Below are 19,262 nucleotides of genomic sequence, written 5' to 3' on the forward strand. Positions count from 1 at the left end.
ACAGGAGAAAAAAATAAAACCAAACCATCTATTTTATGAACACCTTTCCAGGCATCCTCCATACATCTTTTCCTTCACAGGTGACCTTTACCAAGGTATATTTGTTTAAAAGTTGAGCAACAGTCCTGTATTTCACCTGGAGTTTCTCAGCCTTTGTTGATATCAAGCACCCCAGCAGACAGGTCTGCCATCCATACCATTCACATCTAAGAATGATGAGGTTCTAGAAAAGGCTGGCAGCAGACAGCAAGGGTTTACATTTACGGTACTCAACTATATTTCATGGAATTGTAGCGATAACAGTCCCAGAGAAATTCTCATTTCCTTGGCAATGATAAGGATCTTAGGTAGAGACAGCAACTGTAACTTAAACAAGTTATATATGCCTGCAGAACAAGGTTATTTTTAAATGCAGGATGCCTGCTTGCAAACGATTCTCTGTAAATTCCTCAGAGAAGCAAGGGACATAACACTAGCCCTATAACCACTGGTTAATTAACCTCTGGTTCAAAAGTACAATTTTTAAGTTAAGAGAAAGCCTGAGACTATTATTTTAAAGGTTGTTTAAATTATTAAAATCTTGTTGGGTGAGTGAGGTACCTCCAAACTGGGAGGGAGGTATGTCTTGAGTCAACCAAGGAACATTTTTGCATCTTGGCAAAAAAAGGTACAGCATCTCACAAGTTCATTTTTAGAAACTTGCTAATCAGACCCTGTTCACTGGCAAACAATTACTATGATATGAAAACAAAGTTCAGGGAAGGTTTAGCTACAACAACATGTTAGGAACTGGTGCTAGGGTAAGAAACTTGGAGAAAAAAAAATCAGAAAATATGGTTCTGTACAGGCCATTTTGCACTCACAAGACACCACTCACCCTGCCATGTATGTGCATGTGCACACAGAGACAATTTTGTATATATATATATATGTATATTTGGGTGGACTAAATGCTCCAGTATCAACTTTCCAAAGGATAAATACATAGCAAAGCTAACATGATCATAATAGGCCTTCTGAACACACAGGCTTCTCACTTCTGCCTCTATGTCCTTAGAGCATACTACCATGCTCTTACAAGAAGGAGCAGAGACACAGGTCTTCACCTGTCCCTAGTACTTTTGAGTTAGACTATAACTGCTCTTTCTTAGCCCTGCTTTACTGCCTTTGCAGTGCAGCAGTGACATATTTTATATTGTACCAGATAATTCTAGGGAAAAAATAAAAAGTAACATTGAGAGAAGTTCATGTAGATTCTCCTTATCCTTCTACTCACTGATGAAAGAATATGACCTTTTCAAGATTCAATGAAGATCATAATTAAAATTAGATTCTCTTTGTTACCTACAAAGCCTTGAAGCTCTAATCATTTGAGCGCTATTCCTGTTGATCTACTTAGCCCTGACAGCTTAAGTCAGCGCTGAAGTAAACTCGTGCCAACCCAAACCCTTGTATCAGTATCTTTTTCTCTGCTAGGAGCCCTTAGGCACAACTGAAATAGCAACAACAAGCGCCTTTAAACTAGACAGGCTAAATATTCTCCCAAAATTACCATGAATTTACTTCCTGTATGCTCAGTAAGGATGCTGGCAACTAAAAATGCTTTCTGCAAGAGGACCTCCACTGTGATAGAGAACAGCCCCTTTGATTTTAATGGAATCACATTACACCACTTCAGGTAGGGATCTGACCCTCTACACTTTTGGATTTCAGGCAGTACTGTGGGGAGATGGTCTCTCAGCTTATGAATTTTTAAAAGGACAGACACAGCAGCAAGAAGCATGTAAGGGATGACTTGATTTATACAGCCTGCACCCTTTTTCACTACATCTTCCCTGCATTTCAAAAGACACATACAGCTGGTTTAACACCTTTCTGTGGGAGAACAGAGCATGGACATTATTTACAACTCACTGCCTGAAAAGAAATATATCTTTCCTCTTCAGAGTTGATGAGGGCTGGGCAGGAAGACCTTGGGTCTTCAGGCAAGCTGTGGGGTGGCAATGTGGCAGTGACTGATAACTCAGCAGCCACTGCAGCAGCTGGCACCTTTTTTCCCCCGCCCGGCTCAGCGGGAGCCAGCCTCACAGCAGGAACAAGGCCCGTGGTGGGATGCCTCCTACTGACCCCGCTCACCATGCCACAGAGGTCTCAGAGGCTGCAGGTGGGAAGGGAGCAACACTCTGGCCAGGCTGGATGGGACTGGGGAACTGGTCTCCTTGTCAGAAGCATAAGCATCCTAACCCTTCCTCTCCCAGCTCAGCTTTACCCCAAATGGCCTTTCTGGAGCAGGGAGCAGCATCAATGGTGTTATGGGAGGTGGAAAACAAGTCACGGTGTCAGCAAGGGTCACAGTGACTTAACCATGGGGGAATTCCCTCTGCATCCCCCTCTCCCTCCCCAGCAGCTGCCCAAATGAATGCACATGCCCATGCAAAGCATCCTCTCTGGGTTGTCACCTCATCTCAGCCTCTCCCATCCCTTCCTTCCCTCTCCACAGAGAGCTAAGGGCTTCTGCCATATACAGACTACCAGGTTTCTGGGGCTTACTGTCATTTCCATGCATTCCCGTAACCCCTTGCTTCGGATCAGGCCCTCCTTCATCCACCCCAGCTACTCCTTTGTCCCTGGGAGCACAAGGAGCAGATTCCCACCACCTCTCACCCTGCCCCTCAGCCTGACCTCTTTTCTCTGATAGGAAATGAAGTTTCTATGTGGAAATGCACAACGTCTGAGAGACAGGCAGATAGTTTGCCACTGAAGGACGCGGAGAGCCCCCCTCCCCCGCAAGCACAGCTGTCAGGTGAACAAGGCGTTTGCTCAGAGGCAGGTGCCCCGCCATCAGGTGGGGACGCACGAAGAACTTGGCTGACTCCTTGCCCTGGGGAAGTAGCCTCAGACAAAAGCAACCTGGCAGGCTCTGACGTGACATATAGCATGCAGTAATTAAGTACTTCTTCATTATGGCAGTGATAAGTAATAATTTAATTACCCTGCCTTCATTTTTACAGAAGAAGTTCTACTACTAGGCCAGTAAGAGAACAGAAGACAAAATAATTACAAACCTTTTATATCAATGCTGGAATAGCACATGACCGTGGCAAGCACCCTCTAACCCTCTCCCACCCACCTTCCAACAAGCCTGTGAACAGCTTCTCCAGGATACTGCTGCCACCCGAGCCCATCACCTGTAAATCCACTAACTCACGATGTTGGGCACATAAATTCCCACTTTCCTACCAGCAAGACCTACTTGAGTCAAACGTGCAAGTGCACACACACGTGCATGGGGACAGGAGGCTGGAACAGCCGAAGTCCGTGTGTCATGAACCAATGTGGTTTTCCACAAGGGATGAGAACTGTTGTTTCAAACCAAGTTCATGAGAAACAGCTTCATCAGGCCTGCAGTGAAGGGTGCCATCTGCTCACTCTTCAAATCTTCAGCCAGACCACACAGGGCCTTTCACTGGCATCTTCTCAGCTTGTGCAGAGAAGTTGGTTCTCTGTTGCGCTCAACCCAACACCTGCGGCAGAAGGAGCACACTCGTCAGACACCCAGTACTGTGCTCATGTAACGGGAGCAGCCATCACCCATGCGCCTCTGTCAGCTAAAACTGACTGCCATACCTACAGTCATCTCCATGCTGCATCAAAATAAATCTACCCGCATCAGAAGGAAACACATTTCAACACTGACTGAAGACTTACCTGCAGGATTTTCCAAAGCAAAGACTACTTAATCATTGCATTTCTGTGGGTTTTCAGGAAAAGCAGCTCCATTCTGAATGACTCGCCCTTCTCAGCCCAAACCACTTGTTCCCTGTGCTAAGTATGGCATCAATTTACTCAGGCAGTCAGAGGCCAGGCATAAAATGTGTGTCAGGTCTCCTCAGGTCCACAATTATGTACTGTTGTGTTTTAATTGGGGTATTTTCCATGAAAGACCCTTTTTCCATGCCTTCAGGAGAGTTTCAAAATGTAGAGCTTGTTCCTTCCAAGACAACTTTCTGCCTACCTCCACAGTGGTGTTCACAGAGGGCACAACAGTACAGCTGTAATTGTGGAAAACTACCAGAGTACAAGCATTTAAAAAATAACAGTGGTTATTTTCCAGAAGCCTGCTGACTCCAGCAGTTTTGCTATAAAGCAACTTTGTGGGTGGTGCTGTCTGAACTGTGACCCATTATTGGAAGCTAGTAACATGCAGTCAACCAGGTTTTGGGTAAAAAATAACAAACCATTTTTTTTTACACTGGAAAGGCCTGCCCTCATACACACACACTTACAGATTCCAGAGAGGTCTATGTACAGCCAAATAAAAAAAAGACACCATCTGTCTTCTATCATATAAACAATATGAAGTTAAAGACAATTGCCATCGCTTTTGCCACCAGCATAAGGAAAAGCTAGTCCTTCACTGCCACTCCAGAAGTCTGAGGGTGTGCCACTGCCGAGCTGTGTGATGCCATTTTTTATAGATTAAACCCACACTAACCCCGTCAGTACAAAAGCAATTGCCAGAACAATCAATCAGTTCACCCCACATCAATAACACATTTATTGCAGAAATGCTGATTCCACTGAAGGCAATGGCAAATACAGCCCAAAGCGCATTCCTGGACTTGGGAAGGAAGTCTGCTAACAAAGAAAGCACAAACTCAAGTTCAGCAAAGAATTTTGGTATATCACAATGTGAGATAGAGATTGATTATTTTTATTATCTAAAAATATATTATTTTCAGCATTGCAATTTGCATCTAGTGCGATGCAACTACAGATTCAGGGCTGCCACAGGTTTTGAAGAGAAGTAAGTGTTTCAAGGTACTGCAAAGCTTGTCTTTTGAAAGAATATCTTTATATATCACCCAGCTCTTCTAAACAGATTTTCTTTCTTTACTGCAGAACTTCAGAATAAAATACAGTGAATTTCACTTTGTTCATTTATTAATCATTTTTTTAAACTTGTGTATATGCATCATATCTCATTTACTTTGTAAAAAACCCCTAATATTTTAATCAGTTCATGAATCTTGCAAATAAAATGAGAATAGACCAAATCTATGCCCACCCATGCATGTATTTCCCAGTGAGGTCTACCATTAATAGCAATAGAAAATAATTTTCGATAAGTGAAAACAAGCTTGCTGAAGATTCAATATGAAGAGCTATGAAGGTTTAGTATTAAACAACAAAGGAGAGGGAAAACATTTCTAACATTTTTAGTATGGCTGTGATATGGTTAGACACCCTTTTCTTGAAAATCCAACTGGCTGTGCTGGTGGTTTTCAGTTTGTAGTACTGGAAAGTCTGATGTCCCAAAACTAACTTGTGTCATTCTGTACCAAAGCAGCAATGAAACTGGCTTAACGAGATCATATGGCTTCTTCCACATGTCATAAAAAATTAAATAAATAAGTGCTCTATGGTTTTAAGGGACAAGCTTTCTGGGATTCTGAGCCGTAGTGTATCTGCTGCCAGTGGTAACTGAGCCACTTCAAGAGGGTTCACAGATGTCATCCAAACAGCAGTTTCCCTTCTTTTAGAAATGGCCTAAAACAACGTGCTGCCAGTGCTGCGGCAGGACACTGAGCAAACTGCTCTCAGGGTGGCATTTCCCAGGTACAGACTTTCCCAAAGCTCTCGTCCTTAGTGACTACACGAAGAGATAAAAGGTTTTGTGTTCTGTAATAGCCACCAGACCTGTGGGTTCTGAAATAGGGTAGCAAGAAGGCTGGCTGCCCCACATACAGCCACATTAAGAATACAAAAGCCAGCATCTACTTGAGAACCTGAAATCTCTCTAGCATTACCTTAATTCAACAACTCTTTTCCTTCACCACTAAATTTAATTAACAGGGTATAGAAATATTGTCTAGAGAGCTTATTTGTTGCAGTCACTTTTTTTTTTCAGCCAACTTGATATGCTTCAGTATTTTCTGTTGCCGAGATCTCTGTTTATAAGAGACTTAGCTGAAAGTGGATGTTAATCTGGCTTAAGTACAGAAATAAAGAATAAGTAAGCCATGAAATGCAGCATTGAGCACAAAACTAATCCTCCAAGGAAGAAACAAGCATAAGTTTTGCTATGGCTTTTTTTTTATTCCTCCCTTCATCCAGCTCTGACTTACAAAGAAGACCTGAAAGTTCTTGAGTTTGTTTTTCCTTTCTAATATTTTCCTTGCTTTTTTACATTAAAATCTTTCAGAGCCTATTGGAAAGAGTATGGTCTTACAGCCACACCTATGTAAGGAAAATGTGTAATTTTTAATATATACATAAATACTTTTTTGTAGTGTGCAGACAGGCATACAAACAGATGCAGATGAAGCTTAACTAATACGTTGAACTTCAGTCACCTTTTAAATACTAGCACTGCCAGGTCAGATAGTACCAGTGTTAGGGCAGTTGTGTTTAAAAAGACCTATTTTTCCAAATTAAGATGGAGCTATTAAAAAGACTAATGATCACAAACTCTTTGATTATGAGGCTGAGACTAGTAATTGTGAAGATAAAGATATGTAAACTGACTGTTCAACATATGGACTTCCTATGTTGTTTCCCCCCACCAAATGCCCAGTTTACCACTAACAGGTTTTGGAGGTTCTTGCGTCTTCATGAAATCTTCTTGCAGACTGCCCCACCAAACCAGTGGGATGCTCGCAATGTGCATTTGAAGTTTCACAGCAGCATTAAGAATAATACAGATGTTTGAATTCCCAAATACTTAACTGCTTCTCAAGTTTCTCTGCAGTAGGGAAAGCTTGAAACCATCTCATTTTTCATTCCGGAGCTGTTGTTGGATTTAGCAGCTGTATTCAGACTCACAACCATCTTAAGAAATCTCCACCAAGGGGCATAGCTATCTCCTAAGAGAAAAACACAGCCAAACACACCAGAATGCCAAGAACCTACTCATTAACAAGTGCGGAAGAGGAGAACAGACCCAGGGACACTAGCCACATTTGCACTCTCCAGTTTTTACAAACAGGACTGTTCCTTACGAGCTAAAAGGCATTACATCATCCACCTAACCATTTTTCTTTCTAGAAAATTGTTTTCTGTGAGCCAGAAGGAAAACAAAAGGTTCACAAAGGTCTGTAACAGCTTTATATAGTAACCAATGGATCTGAGTAAGGATCTCAGAAAGAGGATGAGATGTGCCAGTGTCACCCCATTTTCTTTCATGTTGCGTGCAGCTGGTGCTGGGACCCGGGGGACATCATGAAAGGCTGAGGACGGAGGTGTACTTGGCTTGGATGCAGCATGACTCATGGCTTCAAAGCAACCTGTTTCATGATTAAATAGGGGAAATGAAAGCATCCAAAGGAGTTCTTGTTTTACCCACCTGCATGTGTACATACACGTATCTGACACACTCATGCACGCGACTAACCACAGGGAAATATGAGTGAATTTGAAAGACAGAGGATGACTTGCACACATACTTACTCATGTATGTATTGGCTTGCAAAAAACACCTACTTCATAGATTGCCATGGTACAGCATGTATACTCTGTTTAATGCTTGTTGGTTGGTTTCATTTCTCAAATTAATTGACTTGGGCAAACCAAAACTAAAGAAGCCAGGGTATTTCCCTGTCATAAGTGGCACTGTGAAGTACTCATACTTTCATTAAGTCATCAGAACAGCCTTCACTTGAAGAAGCAGACCACAATGAAGGGATTTCTTTGTGGAAAATAAGGCTTCAGCCTTGTTTTAATGAAGAACCTACAGGAAAATCCCCATCCTTTTTAGATGGACCACCGGGTGAGCTGTAAGAGTAGTATCAAAGCATCTCAATGTGCCAGGGAAAATCTCTGAATAGATTTCCCAAAGGTCCCCAATGAAAAGCTGTCATTCCTTTAGCTAAAAAAGTCTTGGCACAACTCAGCATGGAGAGCCTGAACCCTGCCTGGAAGTTATCACTGCAATTCACAATGAGGAGACACCAGCAATTAAATGTGATTTTGCTTTTCCCAGGCTTCGTTCCCACTCCATGCATGTGAAACCTCATTGTCCACACAACAAATGTCCCCTCCTGCCTCACAGGGAGGGCAGTGCAGCATGGCTTGCACCCCACTGGATGCAATCCAGTGCCATCATCAGTGCCATAAAATCATGTCCACCTTCCCTTCTTCAAAAAACACCCACAGCAGTACCTCAGAGAGACTAAAGGAAGCACAGACTTGTGAGCTTTTCCTAGGAAAACATCCCTGCTTCACAGGATGAGCAGGGGCTTTCCTTCTTGAGAACTGTATCTGCATGAATGTTAACAGTGTTAAGTAACCTCTGGCAACCTTGACTTCCATGAACTTGTGGTGTCCTACCTTTCCATATGTGTTTTCTACTCTATAGTATCCCATACTTTATCATTTCAATGCATGCTAACAAAAAATATTAACACCCCGCCCCCCCCCCCCCCCCCCCCCCCCCCCCCCCAAGATACAGCACCTAGTGCCTGGTATTGTTTAATCAGAACTGTTCTATTTTCTGTTGCAAGAAAAAGAGATCAGTCTTTCTCAAGTTACCTTTTGCGTACCACTCCAGTTGTTACCGTGTCTTCTTCTGGCATCTCATCCCCATGCTTGGGAATGTTTGATGTCTTCTCCTATAGAAACAACTTCATATCCTTGATTATCTTACTGCCATTCTCTACATCTTCAGCAGTTTGGAGACAAAGAGAATCTGAGCTGAATGCAATGTTCCAGATGTGGCTTCATCACAGATTTCTTTCAGTGGTTTATCATGTCATTCCACCATGCTGTTTGACTATTTCCCTCCTAATAATTTCTGGTGTTTATAGTTGAAGACCTTCCCACTGTGCTTCCAAGATGTTTTTTCCATTGATTATAGCCAATTTAGAGAATGTCCTTGTGTTCATAACTAAGGATGTGCCATCTGCAGTACTTTGCAATTATTCAAACAAAACCCAACCTTCATTTTATCATCTTCTGCTAACCTGGAAATGTGAGAACCTTCTGTATTTCTTCACAGTTAGCTGTAGGTTGGGCTGTCCTCAATAACTGTTTATCATTCACAAATATTATCAGCTCACTAGCTGGCTTTTCCACATCACCCAGAAATACACTGTATAGCATTTGTCCCATTCTGAGATCTTCGGGACGCTTTTGGGACAATGCTAGCTTTTTTCCCAGGCGTGGGAGTACAGGGACGCTCTTCTTAAAATTCATTTAGATTCAGTCTGAGACCCCGCTGCACATCTAAACATGCTTCAAGACTCTACAACACCTTCAAGCATTTTAGCCTCCAGCTGCTCCTTTTAAATTTTTTTTTTTTTTTTTTTTTTTGCTTGTTTCCTAATGCTTACAACCTGCCCCTTTCAAACTGAAAAATATTGTGGTGGATTTTCTGTATGGCAACTCTTTGCTAAACCAAGATTCTCCTCTTTCCTCCCTGGGAAGACCAAAACCTGCACCACAACACACCCTGTTCATACTCAGCCCCCTCAAAGTTATGGCAATCACAGTGTGCAACCTTGTTATTGAAGACTTAAAACCAACGTACATTAATGGTGAAGATATCTGTATCTAATTGTGCACAAAACTGAGAATAGAAGTATAAAGTCTGAGCCTAAATACACACAGCCCAAATGCACCATCACGTATCTCACCCACAGAGCATAGTTACACTAGAAAATTAGCAGAGAAAAATCAGCATTAGTTTTAAGGAAAAAAATAATGTTCAGAGAGATATCCTTTATGCTTTAGAAAGAAAATCTAGCAAAGGTTTTTAAAAAAATCAGGCTAGAGAAATAAATCACATTTAAGTTTCTGAACCCTAGCTCTACTTTTCCTGAAGCATCGTAATTAAAAAAAAATTAAGAATCACCGTGTTATGCATTGCCCTCCTTATTTTCTGTCATATGCTATCTCCTGTGAATACGGAAACATCCATTTCCTCTCATCTGTATTTATATGCTAAGGTAACACAGCTAAAAATACACCAATTTACTTATTTTTGAACAAAACTGTTTTTGTAAATAACTTCTTGAAGCGTTATGCAATCGAAGTTTAAAAGTTGGTGCCGTTGACTTCAAAGGGCAGCATGCAGGTCTACAGACAGCAGTTTGGGACACAAAGGTGTACAGTAAACACAATAAAACCAAGTATCTTCTTAGGCTAAAGGTTTTTGTCTTTCTGTTTAATGAAACAAAGAGATGTATCTCAAATATTTGAGTTGACAGGAATACTAGCGCCATCAAGTCTGCTGAGGAACAGTGATTTAATTCATTTTCCTCGTCAGCTAAATTCAGCTGGACATATTTGCATCTATTTGTTGTCAGAGCATTGCCTTGATTCTCAGATTTTAAACAGTTTTCAGTACTGTCTTTAAAAGAAGAAAGGAAAAGTCTTGTGAATCAATGAAAGAAAATCAGTAGACCTGGAGAACTGATATGAAACCATCCCTCCAGAGCCTTTCTACAGAGTACTGCTTAACTTGGTTTAAATCGTTTTTTGGCCAGGATTTAAACACACAGAGTCAGAAGCTCAGCTGGGGGAAAACTGTACCCGCTCCAGAACAATTCTTACGGATCAAGCAGTAACATGGAAAAACTAAAGATAAATTATTTATAGTTTTGTCAGTCAGTTTTGGGGAGAGATGTGTTAAGGGGTTTTTTTGGTGTTGTTTTGTTTTAAACGCTGCTTAAAAGCTAATTTAAAAAACCTGCAGGTATCTTTAAGTGTTTTAAAAACTGTCTGGATTTGTAACTATTGCTGTTTAAAATATTTTTGTCCAAATTTTGTTTTAAATTTTGTGGAGAAATTCCTCCATTTAATTATGAATACACAGCACTGAATTCTTGATTTAAGTTAGTATCTCCAGCTCAGTCCCTTTTAACTAGTCCCCCCCTGCATCAGAAATATCGCTTGGGGAACAGAGTGAAAGAAACAAGATAAATTTTACCCTGAAGGAGATTTTAGAGAAGTTAGGAGAATTATATCAGGAATTAGCTTGGCTCAGCCTATGCAGAGGCACTACACGTCCCGTTCAGTAGGGTTTGTTATATCACCAGTACAATATAACATTTTATCTGCTCTCTTCAGAGTCACATGTGTATTTAGTCCCACTGCTTTCAGCACCTGCAGGAGGCCCCACAGCACTGGGGGGGCTGGGGACTTTGGCAATGCTGGAAAGTTCAGCAAGATAGAGCTTGAAGAAAAGGAAGGTATAAAATGCAAGCTAAGCAGGGTGTGTAATCAACAGCATCCTCCTCTTAGAAAATATATATTTTTTTTAACGTAATAGGGGGGCAAAGGGGGGAGGTAGAAATATCAGAGCACAGATCTTTTTTGGATAAACTCTGCCCTTTACAAACATGAACATTCTCTTAAAAGGCCACAAATTGTTAATCGAGATAAAGCAATGCAAATAGCTAAGTTGGTCACAAGAACAGCTACTTAGACAGGAGTCAGCCCACAAAGATGACATAAAAAGTTGACTCTATGCAAATTTTTTTTAAGACGTCTTTTTTTCCTGTTCTCTCACTTGCTTTGAAACAGATTTTAGATACTCTTTTAACGATGTTCTGAAAGAAGATAAACAGGCTTGTGCCTTCTAAACCGTAAGAGTATAATTGTAACAGAAATAACAGACAATCTAATGGAAGATATGACTGGAGTTTTCTGAGTTAAGGCTGTTAACGCTTTTTTGGCAAAGTAGCATTTTATACATTTTTTAATCCATCCTTCAGCAATCCATAGTCTAATGTCAGTTAGACTGGACCTATAGGGACCCAGAGACAAGTATTATTTTATTATGGAAATGAAGGACAAGAGGTACACATTCTTGTGAATCTGTTCCCTTTGAAAACCTCATCTATGACAAGAGAACACTACCATGTTTTCAAAGACATGGTTTTAAAATATCCATTTTGTATCCAAGGCCGAATTTAAGTACATGGACTTCCTAAGCCTTGCCCATAAAATCATACCAAAATATTTTCTAACACACAACAGAATATGCCCAGCCTAAATATACACTTACTTAATTCAGTTTTTTAAAAAAGGATGCACTCTAAAAAATAAAGCCACTTTTAGTTATGAACCAATACACAGATTAAAAAGACTAATTTGCTGTTTTAAATTTTAAAATCTGTCATCACCATCACTACTCTAGTTTAAACAGTATACTAAGTTTGTGCTTGCCTTCTCGCTGTCCTCCCCATTGCTGGGGACCCCTGCCTGAAGCTCATGGGAGGCAGTAAGCAGGTATAAGATGAAACACCACCGCATTTTGCCACTTACCTCTCTTTCATGTCCTGCAATGAAGTTCCTTCATGTTGGCTCCTCCCCAGTGCCGCCAAAACGCCTCCCGGGGTCCTACCCAAGCACGGGTCCATTACACCCAGAATCAGGGCACTGTGCTCTCTCCACACCCTTCTCCCATCACGGTCAGCAGCCCCAAAAATGGGCTACCATTCACCAGCTCTTCACCTCGCACCCCAGGGAGAGAAATGTCCTTCAGGGAGCCTCGGCTCCAGGACCTCTCACAGCCCACTTCGTCATCGTTCCTCTCTTCTACCTTGCGAGCACTGATCAAACCAAGTGTGCCCTGGTACTGGATAGGTTTGTGATCAATAAATTACTCTGTTTTACATGGTTCAAATTTAAGCTTTTATTTGGTTTTTAAATTAAAAAAATAAATTTCGTTATTAAATAGTGGAATGGGTCTAAACTAATGTTTACATATTAGTTCACTTGCTTTAGGATACCACCAGAGAAATAATTAAAGTATACCACCCGGACAAAACTTTCTGTTAGAAAGCTCAACAGTGGTGTAATTCAGTTAAACAGGAAAAAAAACCCCAACCCCAAAGTGTTAATGTTACAATGAACGTTAGAAGTAAACCTCTGGGTTTCACGTCATCCAAATCCAGTCTCCATCACAAAGGCAGTCATTGTATTCAGAATACTATACCACAGTGCTAATGTCATCAGCTTCATCTGGTTTCTTTTGCCTGCTTGGCAGGGATTTCAAGTACTCAAGGTGCCTCCTCGCATCCTCCTGATTTTGCCGGACATAATAAACCACATACGAGATCACCATGGTGAACCAGCCAAACATGGTGACCAGCATGGCATAATCGGTAGTCTTTTTAGGAAGGTTGCAGAGGTCAGCATCGTTGGCAGCATTGAGGAACGGTCTCCCCGCGTGTTCATCCAGCACAGAAGTCTTGCAGATGACGTTATTGGCAGTCTCATGGTTGGAGGCCATGCTCCTCAACACCTGCTGCAGTGTGCAGTCACAGTGCCAGGGATTGTTTGCAATTCTGGCTCTGGCCTTTAAGTTGTTGAAAGCGTTTTTGTGCACGCTTTGAATCCGGTTGTCGGACAAATCCAGAGTCTGCAAGGTTTCTGCCACCCCTTTAAAGGCATGTTCATCTATAAACTCAATCCCGTTTTTTGATAAATTGAGGACTCTCAGTTGGTGCAAGTCCTTAAAAATTTCATTAGGGATAGAGGTTATCTGATTGGAGTCCAAATACAGTAAGACTGTTTCTGGAGGAAGATCTCTGGGAATTTCCTTGAGGTTTGCATTGCTACAGCTGACGTTCAGACCTCCAGAGTGAGAACAGAGGCAGCCTTTCGGGCACATACTGGCAGAATGAAAGCACAGTATCATGAGGACAAAACTTTGTAAGAGCAGACACATGGAGAGGGAACGTGTTAACCACAGGTCTACCAAATGCATGCTGGGGTGTCAGCATAATCACGCGACCATTTCTCATTCAGCCAACAGTGGTGGGAAAAGGGTCGGCAAAGCTGAAACGTGGCTTCATTTTCTTCAGTGGGATTAGTACAAACTGACTAACACGTGGGCTTCCTCATGGTCAATACTCTTCTTAGAAGCACACCTACGGAGAGGAAGGAAAGAAAATTTTGTTTTCATTAAAAAAATAGAAACAAAATGAAGTCAAAGTGAAATGCAACACTAAATAAATGTTCTATTATACTATCAGTGCACCAGAGGATTTATTTAGGTAACTCCCATTATCATTAATCTGAGTTTAGTACATAAAACCCCAGGACATTTTTAAGAGGAAAGACTACACCTATTAGAAAGTGCACAGGTTTGGGCTTTAATACTCATTAGAGGCGGCACTGGTTTGTTTTTATCACAGACTTTTCTAAAGCAGCTATAAAACTAAATTACATTTTCCCTTGCTGAAAGCAGAATATGCATTAACAGGAGCTGAGAGTTGGACAGGTAAGTGAGGGATTTGTGGGGGTTAATGTGAACTTATTTCAAAAGCATATATGCTATTTTAAGTCCAAATCAAAGTACTTCAGCAAGGAAATATTTTTACTGTATCAAGAAATAAAAATCAAGTAAACCAAATGCTGCTGTAAGACACATCCAGCATCTCCTTTCTTGTCTCCCTCTCCTTCTCTTCTGCTTTTGAACGCTGGGTTTCCTGTACCTCCCAGCATATTGTGAGACCCACAGAAATCGTTTCTACTTCCAGTTTTCTTGAAGATTTTCTTTTCATTTAACATAAAGGAAAAAAAAAAAAGAAATGTAACAATTGCAAAAAACCTCACACAGCCTGACTCCAAACCAAATAAAATTCACACAAACCTATGTACGAGCCAAACAACAACCATCTTATTCATGGCATGTAATTTGGTAATAGAACATATGAAAAATATTGTTTCTGCTTCTCCCTTCTCAAGTTGGCTTGAAAATAGTAAATATCCAGAAGCTTTTCCATTTTCTCCTTTAATTGGAGCACAAATACAGAAGTCTGAAATGCTGACCTATAAGGTTTCAAAGACAACCTCATTTATTTTTTCCCCTGTTACGGTAAACTATGAATTTCTAACCTCAACAGGTCCATTTATTTTCATGTACACATCCTCTGTCTTTGTAGCAGCTTGGATATTTGCAGCCTTCAGGTTGTATTTACATACAAATGATTTTACTTTTTTCCAAACCCACACCGTAGTCCACTGAACAATAAAATCCCTGCAGGGAGGATACATGCGATCTTACAGGAAAAAGAAGAAATTGCATTGCAATCATTTTTGCTCGCAGAACTCACACAATCACTGCAGTTTCTGGCACATCACAGTAATACGGATCAGATGTATCACGCAGAATTTCAAATCCATAGCTCGAGCCCTATTTAACCCTTTTGCTGAGGCTTACTACGTCAAGTAACCACACAGAAAAACACTAAAACCACCCAAACCCATCCTAATAGCATCTATGTCATGTGTGATTACTCCTCTGCTATGGCTTGGGAACAGCAAAAGCTCAGCCCACTCTCACTGCAACTACTGCAGAGAGTAGCGTAACACCACTGCTCTTCAACTCATTTACTGATCAAGAGATTGCGCAAGAACCTAAACAGAAGTTTTACACTTGGACTCCAAAAAACTCCTACTCTAAAATTAAAAAGAAGGGAAATTGTTAGCAATGAAAAATTGTCAAGTCAACCCTGGAAATGTGAAACCATTAAGAAGGGAAGTAAGCAGAGCATGAAAAGCTCCCTTTGAGGACAGCAAGGTGAGGTAGCACCTCCACCATGGAGTCCTGCAGGACCTCCGTGGAAGAAACAGGTTTTACGTGAAAAAAGCCCATTGCACAGGGAGCATCCCTGCCATTTCTCCCTGCTGCTCTTTGGTCACTGCAGTGCCTGGTCTTCAGGTCAGATAGAAATCTGCTACAGAAGCAGACAAGCTCCAGAAGTTGTTCTTTCCCAGCCTGCCCAAAAGTGCTAAGTACTTGCTAAAATGTGCATCCCATTCGGAGGCCAAGCTGGAGCTGGCAGCTGCTCCCCCCCCCCCCCAGCAGCTCTGAGGTGGCAACCTGCTCCTCCCTCCAGCAGCCCTGGGTGCTGTGGCAAAAAGGCCCATCCCCTGGAAAAACAGCCGCCTATTTTCCTTTCCCTTCATGTTGATGTGTCTCACTACTGGCTGCACCAAAAGAGGAGATGAGTGGTCCAGTTCATCACCACAGAATGAGCATCACCTCATCACCTACTGCTTGTATACAGTGACTTCCCACCGACGATACTGGAGTCCTACTGCAGGAATGGACTGGGGTGGAAGAGCAAAGGCCTAAAGTAGTTTCGGATGCTTAATTCTGAGGGAAGCATAAACCCCACACTGTTCTTAGCAGAGATGAGACAATTAAATATCATATTTGCTTCACTACAGACTAAAAAAACCCTGCCAACCTGGAATCACACTATGGACCCTGCTGAGTCCTCCACAGCACACCTACGCCACCAAAGATCATGTATCAAAAAGGCCCCAGGCACCAAAGACAATGTGGAACATTTTCATCCCACTGAAGAAAAATGAAGCTCTTTTTCTTTATAGTGTATTGATGTGTTTTGAGTGGAAGCAGTAGGATCTTTACAGACTAAGCAGGAAATTCCTCTTCAAAAGAGATAAGTAAGTAAATGGAAAACTCCCAGTGCTTTAAGTCCTTAGAAAGAGCAAACACAAGTTTAAACCCATAATTATCAATACAAGTCAACAAAACTTAGCTGAGCAGGAGTAAAGTTCAACAAATTCTCAGTAAATTAACTGGAAGCAACTCATCAGGACTGAGCATCAGTCAGGGGAAACAGAGCTTTGTTTACTTCCATAATCAGAATATCTGATCCAAGGGATATCTGATCTGAGGTTTGGGTTTCACCAACAAACTTACAGCAAGGACTTGCTTGAGTCACAGGCAAGCTAGTGACGGCAACAAGAGAAGAGAGAACTAGCATCTGCACATTTGTAATGCCAGAAGGAAGATTTTCAACTCCATCTAATTTTTCTCTGCTTGGAACACAATAAATAAAGAAGGTAACAAAGCTGGAATAAAGACAAGAGATAAACCAGTCAGAAACACTAAAAAAAGGATGGCAGAAACAGAATAAAAATAAGTATATGAATTAATTAGAAATCTCCAAATAAAGAAAAAAATAAAAATAAATTAAAAAGTAAATAAAGGCACAGGGAAATGACAGCAATACTACAAACACCGGTAACGGCATCATGTACAAAAAGACCTTTTGTGTACATTTCTAAAATTCAAGTACAAACATAGAAAAACTAACATACAAGTCAAATATTGCAAGGCAATAAAAGACAGTGAAGATCGCACAAAAGAATTCTTTACCATCTTGCAATTTAAACTGGTTTTCAATCTTTCCTCTTCTCATGCTCCCCTAAGACCATTCACTCAGTACAAACATCTGACAGCATAGGAAAAACGTACAAATCCTGAAACCCTCAAGGAAAGCATATTTGCTTTTAATACACATTGATATTTCCACCGAGCTTCAGGTGTCAGGCACTTGCAGATGCTTGCCCTTCCAGCAAGCAAGGTGCAGAGACTGTGTCTTAGCACCTGAACGCAATACTACGGCATTAGGTATTTGATTGATTACTCCTCCCCACAAGAAATCAGTGATGTAAAGAAGCATTAGTGCCTCCAACTACCCACCTGGACCAACCTGGAAAAAAAGGCCTGCAGGCTTAGCCAAGTCACAGAAATGCATGACAAGACTACGTGCAATATTATACTTTTGCGTCTTCAGAGCAAGATATAGAAGGATAGCAAATCCTATAACCATCACATGGCACAGTATAAAAATGACAGTCTGAGACCTCTTACTGTTTAGGACAATGCTAAAAAACCAAAGCAACATATATAAAAAAAAAATCATATATATAGTTAAAGATGTCTGACTTCACGGAAGAGAAAGGGAAGGGCAAAGGGAAGTAAAAGTGGTTTCTACTGTAATGTAGAGACTTTCAGAGTCCACATGGCAGCTCTTCATTACCCAAGTGCTCACACACGTGTGAGTAGCTCCATACTGGTCCTTTACACAGCCTCTGCCCCTATAAAAAGTGAGTGTGGAGCAGCTGCCAGTTCCTTGTACTTGAAGGCCAGCCACTGCTCTCAAAAGACTCAAAATTAGAGACTAAAATCAGCCTTAAGAAGTATTCTGCCCATAGTGTTTTAAATGCACATGCACCCTTCCCCTCAACCATCAGGATCTTGCATCTCCACCAAGGTGAAGTCAGCAGATCCACTTGTTGATGAAACTGTTCCTGGAAATTTGTATCTTTCAAATGGGAGAGGCTGATATTTACTCTCGGCTTGTTCAGGAGATGCCTTCTTCCTACATTGTGCATCTAGACTTCAGTAGGATGCTTCAAAAATTACTTTCTAGCACTACAAAAATTACCTGTGACAGCCAATAATCTTTGCTCGAGTTGCTCCAGTATCACAATGCTTCTACTTGGAATTTCACCTGAATTCTCATACATTTTCAGGTGAATTCCCAAACATTTCTGTTGAGGAGAGATCAAGACCACCACCCTCTTCCTGATGATTATTCATCAAGCAAGATCTCGCATAATAAAGACAAAATCATGATCCAATGTATTTAATATAAATGTCTTTTTTACATGATTCCTGTCCTAAATTACAGAAATGAGGGCCGAAAATGAAGTCTGTAAACAGGATCACATAGGCCCACGCCAGTGTAAGACCCCCGGACTCACACACAGAATTACTCCTCTTGCTTGTGGTCAAACACTAATGAGAAGAATCAGCAGCAGCTCTCTGCAGTCAATACCACATATTTCTTCACTGGATCGCAAATTGTAAGGAGTCATCACTGACAAGAGACAGAGGAGGACTTTTAATTTTTATTGTTGTTGTTATTATTTACAAACAAGCAGAAGTGGCAAAATGGAGAAAGATATGATCCTAAAAAACCATTCTAGTTCCCTAAGCCAACCAGCACAGACACTGTGCAGAATGCACTTTTCTAGCAGTAACAATTGGATAAATATTGGATAAAACAGGTATTTTGGAAGATGCTCTTTCTTTCGAATCTGATGTCATGGCACGCAGAGAAAAAAAAGACTGCAGGTGGTATGGCATCAAGCTGCAGCTGAAGCATCATCTTTTGAGCCCAGGGTCCATCAAGAGGCATGCTTCTTCCTATCAAGTTCCTGCCCCTACTTAACTACGCAGTGTTCCCTCTCTCTTCCCTTCAGCATCTGATCAGGTCAGTCAGCTGCGTATGACCGCTCAAAGCCCAACCCCGAGAACTGGAGAGCACAGCACTGTCAATGGGTACAGTCCCAGCAGTACAAGAAATTTTTATCCCTCTAGGTTCAGAGATTGCATGGGACTGTAAAGCCATGGCACAAAATGAGTTGCAAAAAAACAAAGGCAGAGGTATTCAAGGTGCCCAGCAGGTAAAGGGGGACTGTAGCAG

At 41.3% G+C, this 19,262-nt stretch overlaps 1 protein-coding gene across 3 annotated transcripts in view; it reads right to left on the reverse strand.

Annotated features, from left to right (window-relative positions):
• Positions 1–12,612: 12,612 nt before the first annotated feature.
• LRRC3B (leucine rich repeat containing 3B) overlaps positions 12,613–19,262 on the reverse strand; it is a 47,808-nt gene continuing 41,158 nt past the window's right edge. For all 3 annotated transcript variants that reach the window (XM_055710218.1, XM_055710216.1, XM_055710217.1), the window contains exon 2: positions 12,613–13,877. In XM_055710218.1, coding sequence (XP_055566193.1) covers positions 12,935–13,714 — 780 coding nt within the window. In that variant the 5' untranslated portion in view covers positions 13,715–13,877 and the 3' untranslated portion in view covers positions 12,613–12,934. The remainder of the gene's footprint in view (positions 13,878–19,262) is intronic.

Source organism: Falco cherrug, chromosome 4, assembly GCF_023634085.1.
Source record: "Falco cherrug isolate bFalChe1 chromosome 4, bFalChe1.pri, whole genome shotgun sequence".
Classification (NCBI taxonomy): Eukaryota; Metazoa; Chordata; class Aves; order Falconiformes; family Falconidae; genus Falco; species Falco cherrug.